General features: G+C 41.9%; 1 protein-coding gene across 10 annotated transcripts in view; it reads right to left on the bottom strand.

The window, feature by feature from the left end:
* The window catches only part of LOC122549739 (ubiquitin thioesterase otulin-like), a 66734-nt gene extending 56358 nt beyond the window's left edge, over positions 1 to 10376 (bottom strand). For 4 of the 10 annotated variants that reach the window (XM_043689662.1, XM_043689667.1, XM_043689665.1 and 1 more), the window contains exons 1-2: positions 10029 to 10375; positions 6231 to 6668 (exon numbers count right to left, since the gene is read on the bottom strand). In XM_043689662.1, the coding sequence (XP_043545597.1) occupies positions 6231 to 6448 (218 nt within the window). In that variant the 5' untranslated portion in view covers positions 6449 to 6668; positions 10029 to 10375. Of the gene's footprint in view, positions 1 to 4745; positions 4923 to 5159; positions 5364 to 6230; positions 6669 to 10028 lie in introns of those variants that run through there. The other 6 variants (XM_043689668.1, XM_043689663.1, XM_043689669.1 and 3 more) reach the window with 6 other exon arrangements.
* Between the last annotated feature and the right edge of the window lie 574 nt (positions 10377 to 10950).

The raw sequence follows: 10950 nt of genomic DNA, 5'->3' as shown, positions 1-10950 counted from the left end.
ACCTATCACCTTCATCCCCTCTCCCACTCACCCATTGTACTCTATGCTACTTTCTCCACACCCCCACCCTCCTCTAGCTTATCTCTCCACGCTCCAGGCTCACTGCCTTTATTCCTGATGAAGGGCTTTTGCCCGAAACATCGGTTTTGAAGCTCCTTGGATGCTGCCTGAACTGCTGTGCTCTTCCAGCACCACTAATCCAGAATCTGGTTTCCAGCATCTGCAGTCATTGTTTTTACCTTGTTATAGGAAGGATGCTATTAAACAGGAAAAAGTGCAGAAGAAATTTACAAAGATGTTGCCTGGACTCAATGGTCTGAATTATAGGGAATGATTGGGCAAGATAGGACCTATTTCTTTAGAGCGTAGGAGACTGAGGGGGGGGGAATTTTATAGAAGTGTATAAGATCATGAGAGGCATGATTAGGGTAAATGCACTCAGTCTTATTCCCAGAGTTGGGGAATAAAGGATCCTCTGGCATCAGTTTAAGGTTAGAGAGGAAAGAATAAAAGGGAACTTTTTTTTGCACAGAGGGTGGTACGCATATAGAATGAGCTGCCAGCAGAAGTGTTTGAAGCTGGTACGCTAACAACATTTAAAAGGCATTTGAACAAATACATCGATAGGAAAGGTTTAGAAGGATATGGGCCAAGTGCAGGGAATTGGGGTTGGCCTGGACGGACATTTTGGTCGGCATGGATCAGTTTGGGCCAAAGGGCCTATCACCATGTTGTAGGATTCTCTGACTCTTAGTGCATAGTCCACCCCATGACTGGGGTCTTTTGAAGATTCCCCACCAATAACATTTAGCTAACTCCCTTTTTCGTGAACAGGGACAAAGCATTTCAATCCGCCAGTATTATTACCACCCATGCCCATGAGCCATTAGAAGGCTATGACCATAACCTCAACATAACCTTGAGACTGGGTGTCTTTTCTATTTCTCGTAGATAACTAAATCTAGGTACACAATCTGCACTGTAAATTCTGGAAACAAATACACATGTTGGGGAAATATTTGAGAGTGAAATGCTAAGTTACAGTTTGATCAATGGACATATTTCAGTTTAATTTTGAGGGTGACTTTTTTTTTAAATAGTCATTGGGTCATAGAATTATAAAACAAAGGCCCTTCACCCTATTATTGAGTCACAGACGTATAGCATGGAAACAGACCACTCTGAGTCAATGAAATATGGTGTTGGAAAAAGCACAGCAGATCAAGCAACATCTGAGGACCAGGAGAGTCAATGTTTCAGGGAGAACCCTTCATCAGGACTGGGAAGGGGGAAGGGGCGGAGATATAAATGGGGGGTGGGGGTGGGAGAGTGGGGCAGAGAGAAAGGGTTGTGAGACAGCGATAGGTCCACCTCGTCCATACTGACCACATATCCACACATGACCCATATCCCTTCTTATTCATATAGCCATCCAGGTTCCTTTTAAATGTTGCAATTGTACCAGCCTCCACTACTTCCTCTTGCAACTCATTCCACATGCACCACCCTGAAAATGTTGCTCCTCAGGTCCCTTTTAAATTTTTGTCCTCTCACTTTGAACTTATGTGCTCTAGATTTGGGCACCCCTACCCTGGGGAAGAAAATCTTGGCTGTTCACCATATTGATGCCGCTCATAGTGTCATTCCTCAGCCTCGAACCTAGGGAAAATAACCCCAGCCTATTCAGCCTCTCCCTGTAGCTCAACCCTCCAACCCTGGCAACATCTTTTCTGAACCCTTTTATGTTTCACAGCATCTGTCCAATAGCAGGGATACCAGAACTGCTTTCAGTGTTCCAAAAGTGGCCTAACCAATGTCCTGTACAGCTGCAATTTGACCTCCCAATTCCTAGATCAATGCACTGACCAATGAAGGCAAGTATACCACATGCCGCCTTCACTATCCTGTCTACCTGCAACTCCAATTTCAAGGAACTATGAATCTGCACTCCATGGTCTCTTTGTTCTGCAACACTCTCCAGGATCTTAGCATTAAGTGTACAAGTCCTGCCCTGATTTGCCTTTCCAAAATGCAGCACCTCACATTTATCTAAATTAAGCTCCATCTCTCATCCTCAGCTAATCAAGGTCCTGTTGTACTTTGATATAAGCTGTCCACTACTCCATTAATTTTGGTGTCACCTGCAAACTTACAAACCATATCTCCTATGTGCATGCCAAATCAATTATGTAAGTGACAAAAAGCAGTGGACCCAGCACCAATCTTTGCGGCACCCTGCTAGTCACTGGCCTCTATGTGAAAAGCAACCATCCACCACCAACCTCCGTCACCTACCGTCGAGCCAGTTCTGCGTCAAAATGGTTAGTTCTCCTTGCATTCCATGTGATCTAGCCTTGTTAGATTACTACATGGAGCCTCAAACACCTTACTAAAAGTCCATACAGATTATGTCCACCAGTCCGCCCTCATCAATCTAGTTAGAGAGACACGATTTCCCATGCACAAAGTCATGTGACTATCCCTAATTAGTCCTTGCCTTTCCAAATACACGCAAATCCTATATCACAGGATCCCCTCCAACAGCTTACACACCAATGAGGTCAGGCTCACCAGTCTGTAGGTCCCTGGCTTTTCTTTACCACCTTGCTTAAACAGTGACACTTTAGCCAACCACAAGTCTTCCAGCACCTCACCTATGACTATCAATGATACAAATATCTCAGCAAGAGACCCAGCAATCACTTCCCTAGCTTTCCACAGAGTTCTAGGATACACCTGATCAGGTCGCAGAGATTTATCCACTTTTATGAATCTTAAGATGTCCAACACCACCACCTCTGTAATATGAAGATTTTTCAAAATATTGCTATTTATTTCCCCAATTTCTCTAGCTTCCATGTCCATCCTTACAGTAAACACTGATGCAAAAAACTCATTTAGTGTCTATCCCATCTCCTGCAGTTCTATACATAGGCAGGCTTGCTGATCCTATACTCTCCCTTTGGACCCTCCTTAATCCTAATTGCCAAAGATATCTCATATTCCCTTTTTGTCCTTCTGATTTTTTTTTCAAGTATACTTTTACTGCTTTTATACTTTTCTAGGGATTCACTTAATCCATGCTGTCTATACTAAAAGATATATTTTCTTCCTTTTTCTTGATCTTGGAGACTGTTTCAGAGAACACCTCTGGGACACCCGCATTAACCAATTGCACCGCCTTGTGGTTGAATCCCCCTCCCACTTCACCAAGGACATGCAGGTCCAGGACCACCTCCATCACCAAACCCTAACCACCCACACCTGGAGGAAGAACACATCTTCTGCCATGGGACTCTCCAACCACACAGGGTCATTGTGGATTTCACAATTTCCCCATTTCCTCTCCCGCCACCTTATCCCAGTCCCAACCTTCCAACTCAGCACTGCCCTCTTGAACTGTCCATCTTCCTTCCCACCTCTCCGCTCCACCCTATCATTTTCAACCCCCCCTTCATCTACCTATCGTAAGACCCAGCTACCTTCATCCCACCAAACCCACAATTTCTCTAGTCATGCATCTACCAGCCTTGCCCTTCACCCTAACATCATCTCATTTTTGAAGGCTTTCCATTTTTCAGCTGTCCCCTTACTTGCAAATATCCACCGCCAATCAACTTTGAAAAGTTTTTGCCCATTACTGTCAAAATTGGTCTTCCTCCACTTTAATACTTTAACTTTTAAATTGGTCTATCTTTTTCCATCACCATTTAAAAACTTTTAGAATTACAGTCGCTAGTCCCAAAGTGCTCCCCCACTGATCTCAGTCACATGCCTTGCCTTATTTATTACGAATAAGTCAAGTGTTGCTCTTTCTCTAGTAGGTACATCCACATACCGAATCAGAAAATTTCCTTGTACATACTTAAATTCCTCTCTAAATAAGCCCTTAAGACAATGGCCAGTCTATGTTTGGAAAGTTAGAATCCCTGACCATTACCACCTTATTATTCTTACAAATAACTGAGGAGATCTCCTTTCAAGTTTGTTTCTCAATTTCCTGCTGAATATTGCATACAATCCCAACAAGGTGATCATCCCTTTCTTATTTTTCCATTCCATCCAGATAACTTTCCTGGATGTACTCCCAGGAATAACCTCCCTACAAATAGTTTAATGTTATGCATAACCAAAAATGCCACACCGCTTCATCTCTTGCCCCTTCTATCCTTCCTGTAGCATCCATACCCTGTAACATTAAGCTGGCAGTCCTGGCCATTCCTGAGCCCCGTGCCTGTAATTGTTATGACACCCCAGTTCAATATCCCCAAGTTCATCTGCCTTACCTGTTTGGCAGTATATCAGTCCTACCTTGTTCTCTGCTTTGTTCCTGCCTGCCTTGACTGTTTTGACTCGCTCCTTACCCCAATACTGTCACTAGAGTTGTGCTAATTCCAACTTCCTGTACTTGTTCCATATCCTTGAATGTTGTTATTTTTCAAGTGCTGATCCAAACATTTTTCCCAAGGTTGTAAAGTTTCTGGCCTCCACTACTTTCCCAGGCAGATTCCCACCACCCTTTCAGTGAAAAAGTTTTTTTAATGCCCCCCGTAAGAAATTCTCTCTCAAAAGCGTGCGACAGCTTCCTTCTGACTTTTGTTTGGCCTCCGGTGCCCAAGTTAAATGTTCAAAAGAGTACTGTCTGAGCCCAGCCAGCCGGGGCCTGCCCAAAGCCCCAGGGATGAGATCTCCCTCATCAGCTGGTAGTAACCTGGAACTACTGAAGAACGCTCCAATCTACTTACCCCTCACCACCACAAAACAACTCAACTGGGCAAAAAAAAACACGATTTGAGTAAAACTCCCGAATCCTACATTTGCAACAACTTGTCATTGCTAAACCTGTCTAAACTTGGATCCAACTTTAGACACAGCCCAGTGGGAGCTGGTCTTAGCGTCTACGTCACCACCACCGCACGAAGCACATCCGGTCACGTCACGCATCTCTCGGAAGTGACGCGCGGCGGCGGCGGCGGCGGTCAGCTTCACGTTGGGGGGGGGGGGGTAGTTGCCGACAGCAGCTTTTCGCGGGAGCGCTGGCGGTGTATTTTTTTTTAAGATATGGAAAACGAAACAATAATAATGTGGAAAATATTCTGTGGAGAAAAACGTTTTGTCCTTTCACAGAGAGAGGGGGGGGGGAAAAAGAGGTAACCCACCTCTGATATCGTAGAGAGGAATTATGTGTACACAGCGTTGGCAAATCAGCGCGGAACGTGGCACGCCCTTCCGCGCGCGCAGATAACTGCACCAAATAACGGATTCCGTCACAATGCACCTCAGTCGTCAGGAGCATTGTCAGCACGAGGCTAAATAACACCAACTATGCAACTCCTCAGGAACACTCACATCCCAGAGGCTGTACAGCAAGAGTTACTCTTAGTTAACCCACATCTCTGGGGCAGCTGGGACTTGAACCCATAACCTTTGGCCCACGAGAGAGCTCAGCGAGGCCCTTCAGTGCAGCATTCCCTTAGTGTAGTGTCAGGCTTTGAACCCACAGTCTTCTGTCTCGCAGGTGAGCACGCTACACAGCGAGCCGAGGCAGTCTGCGGTCGTAAAGCAACGCAGGGTGATTAAGGTTAGATTCCCTACAGTGTGGAATCTAATCCAACAAGTCTACACCGACTCTCCACAGAGTAACCCACCTAGACCCATCCCCCTACATTTACCCCCTAACTAATGCACCTAACACTAGGCAATTTAGCAATTGGCCAATTCACCTCACCTGCACATCTTTGGATTGTGGGAGTAAACCAGACAACCCCAGAGGAAACCCACACAGACACAGGGAGAATGTGCAAACTCCACACAGACAGTCGCCCAAGGTAGGAATTGAACCTGGGTCCCTAGCGCTGTCATGCAGCAGTGCTAACCACTGAGCAACCGTGCCACCCCTGTGCCGGTGGATTTCTGTTAACTGATAAATCTATTAACTGCCTAAAAAGTTGAACAAAAGAGTACAATTTAAAGGAAATGTAATGATTGCTTTAAATAAATTACTTACAGCACGTGGTTTAAGGAGGTGGCTCACCCCACCATCTCAATGGCAACTAGAGATGCTAATAATGCCAACCAGTGGTGCCCACATCCCACAAGCAAATAAAACAAGAGGTCTACAATTAACTATTACTGAGGTCGAATTGCTAATCTAAGAAAAATTTTGCTATGAAATAACAGTGAAACAGATGAAAAGATGGAATCACCAGTTCTGAAGGAAAGGAATTTACCTCTTTGTTGCAATTTCACCATTATTGTAAGTATCTGCACTGCTAGTTTTATTTTGCAGATTGGTTGTATTCCAGCTGGAAACGGAGTTCTCTGGTGATGTTGTCTGTTCATTAAGAACACATGTGCCGCACGAACTTAATAAAGCTTCCCGCTCATTTTGCAATTCAGGTTCTTCTTCATTATGGTGAGAAGGACTTCCATAACAAAGGTTCCCCATTATATATTTATGTCAAAAGCTGATACATGTTTAGAAGCGTGTGTAATATTGGATATAGCGACTGAGTAACCTTTATGGGCCTTCACCAGTACTTCCAAATTTGTTTAAATACAACTATACATGCGTAGAGGACCTAAAGGTGCTATAACTAGGTGTCGATTCCTTGGTGTAATGTTTATGAGTAGACGCCAATCTTATCAACACATTTATGTCCAGAGACCTACAAGAGAAAAGTATTGAGTTAATAAGCCAGAATTGGCACACTGTATATTTTCTTTAAAAAAAACACAGGAATTAACATACAATTAGATGATATTCTCAGATATACTCAAAAATTAACATCTGAATATATGTGCAAAAAATGTGCCCGAAGAATTGCTCAAAATAACAATGTAAATTTTAACAATTTCAATATGAGATTGGTGATTTGGAGGGGTAACTCCAATTTTACTTCTTTGGTTGGGTAGTGCACTGGCGGTAGCTTTTATGCTACAGATAGCACCCATGCTTAATAGTGACTTTAGCATTGTAATCTTGAACAGCATATTATACCTTCAGAATCAGGTCACATTTAAAATTAACTCAAAAAATGTAGTACATGAAAGAGGACAAGGTGTTGGTTATTAATGATATACATGTGCAAAGTGATTGAGATTTAGATACACTTACACATGGTTGGTGCATAATAGCAAGTTTTTTTTTGTTTTGGTTTGGTGCTTGCTTTCTCTCATATCACATCAATCCCTGCCAAATTATTAAGTTAACCTTAACTTGGATGTCCACTATACAATTCAACAGGAAGATGAGCCAGCAGTTGTAACTTAATGATTTAGGTGTTGATCAAAAAATTACACAACATCTGCTTAACAACATGGTTGGCACCATGTGAGACACATCTCTGATCCCTTAACAGGTTGTTGGAGAGAGGGGGAAAGATCAGTTGTTGTGGTTCATGATGAGAATTTGCAGATGGAAAGGTGTATCAATAATTAGTTTTTTTTTAAATGAAGAGAATAGTGTAACAGTCAAAAATTGTGCTTCATATAACACAGGTAAAGGGAAAGCCAAAACATGATAGATAATTAAAACAGAAAGGAAAAATAACGAATGTAAGTGAAAAATATTAGTACACCAGGATAGGTTACAGTTGTGGCCTAAATCAGCATCCTTTGCAATAGCATACTGGGTATCAGAAATAAATTTAAACGAATAACAAGTGCAAACTTAGTTTGGAGGATATGAAGCAGTAGCATTATTGAGACATACCTGCCAAATGGACAGGTCTGAGAATATTCAAGGTTATAAGTTGCACAACAAAGATAGGGAAAAGACATTGGAGGACTAGCCTTATTGATCAAGGATTAAATCACTTCAGCGGTAACAAAGAATATAAAGAGATGCATGGAAGCATCTGAGTAGAATTAAGAAACAACAGTGTTTACAACAGTACGGGGTCTTTTATGTAGTTCTCTGACCCACCAGGATTAAAAAGCCACTGTTGATTACCAACATGCAAATTCTTCCATCATTGGTAGGTTGTAAGAGTGGGAGTGTCTCATGGTCAGCAAGAATTGTATGAGAGCTGCAGCGCAACAGCCTCCCTGTGTTAAAAGACTCCAAGCAATATTTCTACTATTATTGGGATTCCATCTCATTTTCTAAGCACCAACACATATTGTAGCTACACCTTTCCTTCCTAGACCCTTGGGGCGGCATGGTGGCACAATGGTTAGCACTGCTGCCTCACAGACACCGGAGACCTGGGTTCAATTCCCACCTTGGGCAACTGTCTGTGTGGAGTTTGCACATTGAGCCTGTTTCCACACTGTAAGTAATCTAATCTAAGAAGCTCTTATTGTTTTTAGATTTTGTGCTTTCTTCCTTTATTCAGTCATTTGCTGGATAATAAAATTTTGCTAATCTGCTGGCCCACAATTAATCTCAACATTTTCTTGTATTTCTTTCATAGGATGTGGGCTGTCTACCCCTAATTGCCATTGAACCAAGTGGATTTCTAGACCATTTCAGAGGGTAGTTAAGAGGTAACCACACTGCTGTGGATCTGGAATCACATGTAGGCTTGATCAAATAGGGGCAGGAGATTTCCTTTCCTAACAGGTTTCAGTGATCCAAATGGATTTGCAAAGTAGTTACTGCATCATTGTCACCATTGAGAGTGGCTTTATTAACTGCTGTGGCAGAATGTGAACGCATGGATTCACCCAACCCTCTGGATTACTAGCACAGCATCACAATTATATTGTCACGTCCTTACATACCTTGTCTATCCACTAAACACCATTGTTAACATCCATCTCAAAATTTTTTTCTTATCAATTGAATGTATTTTTGTTCAAGAGTACAAAATAACTCTGGAAATGCCTACCATTGCAGCTGTTTATCCATTTTACCTTTTAATCTATTTTCCTAGTTCACTTTAGACAACTGCTAGCAAGTTTGAGACACTCATTTCAGATCCAAGATCCCCATCCTCTAAATGAATGTGAAATTCTATCATTTTTTCCCCTAGATGAGCCTTTACTTTGAAACCATTAATTAACCACTAATTCTACATAAGTACATTGAAAAATCATTATCTGGTTAGTTCCAAATCACATTTTGGGAAACTGTTCCAAATTAACTCTGAAGTTTCCAGTTTGAGTTGATGTTTTTATTTTAAAAGTCCAAAGGTTTGCAAAAGTTCTGATATGCACCAACATTTTATATTATCTTTGTTCTCAAGTTTATTTGTACAATGCCAAAAAAAGTCTCCCAACTGACTGAACATAAAAAAAATCCATCCTGCACAAGCAAAGATTTAATGAAAACCAAAAGATATGCGAATGTTGTGAATCAGAAACAAAAATAGGAATTACTGGACCAGTTTAGCAGGTCTGGCAGCATCTGTGGTGAGACTTCAGAGTTAACATTCTTCTGAAAATCGCTTTTCCAGCAATTTCTGTTTTTGTTGTTGTTGAAGATTTAATGAAGGCTGGCCATGTTCGAGACAAGGCGGTTGAACATTGCTTATTCACTCGCCGAGAGGAAATGCCAAATTACGTCAGGCACAGATATACTGTATATACCGTGTGCCGGAACACGCTTAAACACTGAAAATTCAATTTGCTGCTGGCCGTTTCCGCATAAAATTTGACTGAAAGGATCAGGTTAATTCCCATTACACACCTATAGCCAACTTTGTATCCACAGGGGTTTCAACAGATTCATTCGCTTTTCTGTGATTTTAATCGCTATCTTCTGTATATTTGTACATTTGCAGAAAACTTGCGAGCTGACAGTCTGGATTGAACCGAATATGAAATAGCGCAGGATTGAAAACAAACTTCTCGCATTCCCATCTCATTTCTCACAGGGTTTTCTCCCCTACTTCTTTTGTATTTAGCAGGCACGGTTTAAGCTCTGGGAACTCCTGGATTAAACACACACACAATGATTGATACGGGGAAGCGGCCAATTAAACTTGCCCCTTTCAGCAGCAATAACCTCAAACCTCATCGATAAATAACAAAATTGCAGTGTTTCTGCACAGGTCGCTGATCAGGCGGACGATTTTCATTACCTTCATAAAATTCCGCCGTGATGGCTCGTGTTAATGTTTTCACCGACACACTCCTCCACGTATAGGAAGTGATCCCCACGAAAATATTCTGGTTTCGCGTTCACAGTAGTTGTTCCGCAGTGATCACTTAACGTTTTATGAAAAAAAGGTCGCTTTTGCTCAATTTTACTAAAATAAATATTAGAATCCAATTCCAGTAGTCACAGTACTTCAAAAACGTTATTGTAACTCAAAAAAATTGTATGACTTCTTTAGATTAATAAACCGTTCCTTAACAAACAAATTTAAAAGGAAAGGTCATAAACAAAGTGTTGCTTTGCTCGGGTTGTCCATATTGCTGAAGGAATTGGTTCAGGTCTGAGCACGTTATGTCCAGATCACATGACAATTGTTCACGTGACACTTGTAAACGTTTTTGTATATTTCCTGTCAATTTTATCCCCATGTTCTTGTTTCATTTCAGAAGCCAGCGTGGCAGATGTTCTGAGAATCAGGCATTAGCCATCTGACTGAGTAAAGGAAACCAAGGGCAAGAAAATAATGATTTGCAGAGGAAAACCAGAGGTGGAAGAAAAAGTAACTTACTGAAATTTGACTGTTCAATAAGTTGATGTAGCAGTCAGATACACACATAAAAATATTCAACAGTCACACAAGAAAACAATCCCCCTCATATGACAATGGACAATAGGTGCAGGAGTAGGCCATTCAGCCCTTCGAGCCTGCACCGCCATTCAATATGATCATGGCTGATCATTCCTAATCAGTATCCTCTTCCTGCCTTATATCCATAACCCTTGATTCCACTATCTTTGAGAGCTCTATCCAACTCTTTCTTAAATGAATCCAGAGACTGGGCCTCCACTGCCCTCTGGGGTAGAGCATTACACACAGCCACTACTCTCTGGGTGAAGAAGTTTCT

Source organism: Chiloscyllium plagiosum, chromosome 5, assembly GCF_004010195.1.
Source record: "Chiloscyllium plagiosum isolate BGI_BamShark_2017 chromosome 5, ASM401019v2, whole genome shotgun sequence".
Classification (NCBI taxonomy): domain Eukaryota; kingdom Metazoa; phylum Chordata; class Chondrichthyes; order Orectolobiformes; family Hemiscylliidae; genus Chiloscyllium; species Chiloscyllium plagiosum.
The sequence above is the reverse complement of the archived record's forward strand: the minus strand, read 5'-3'. Positions and strand labels throughout refer to the sequence as shown.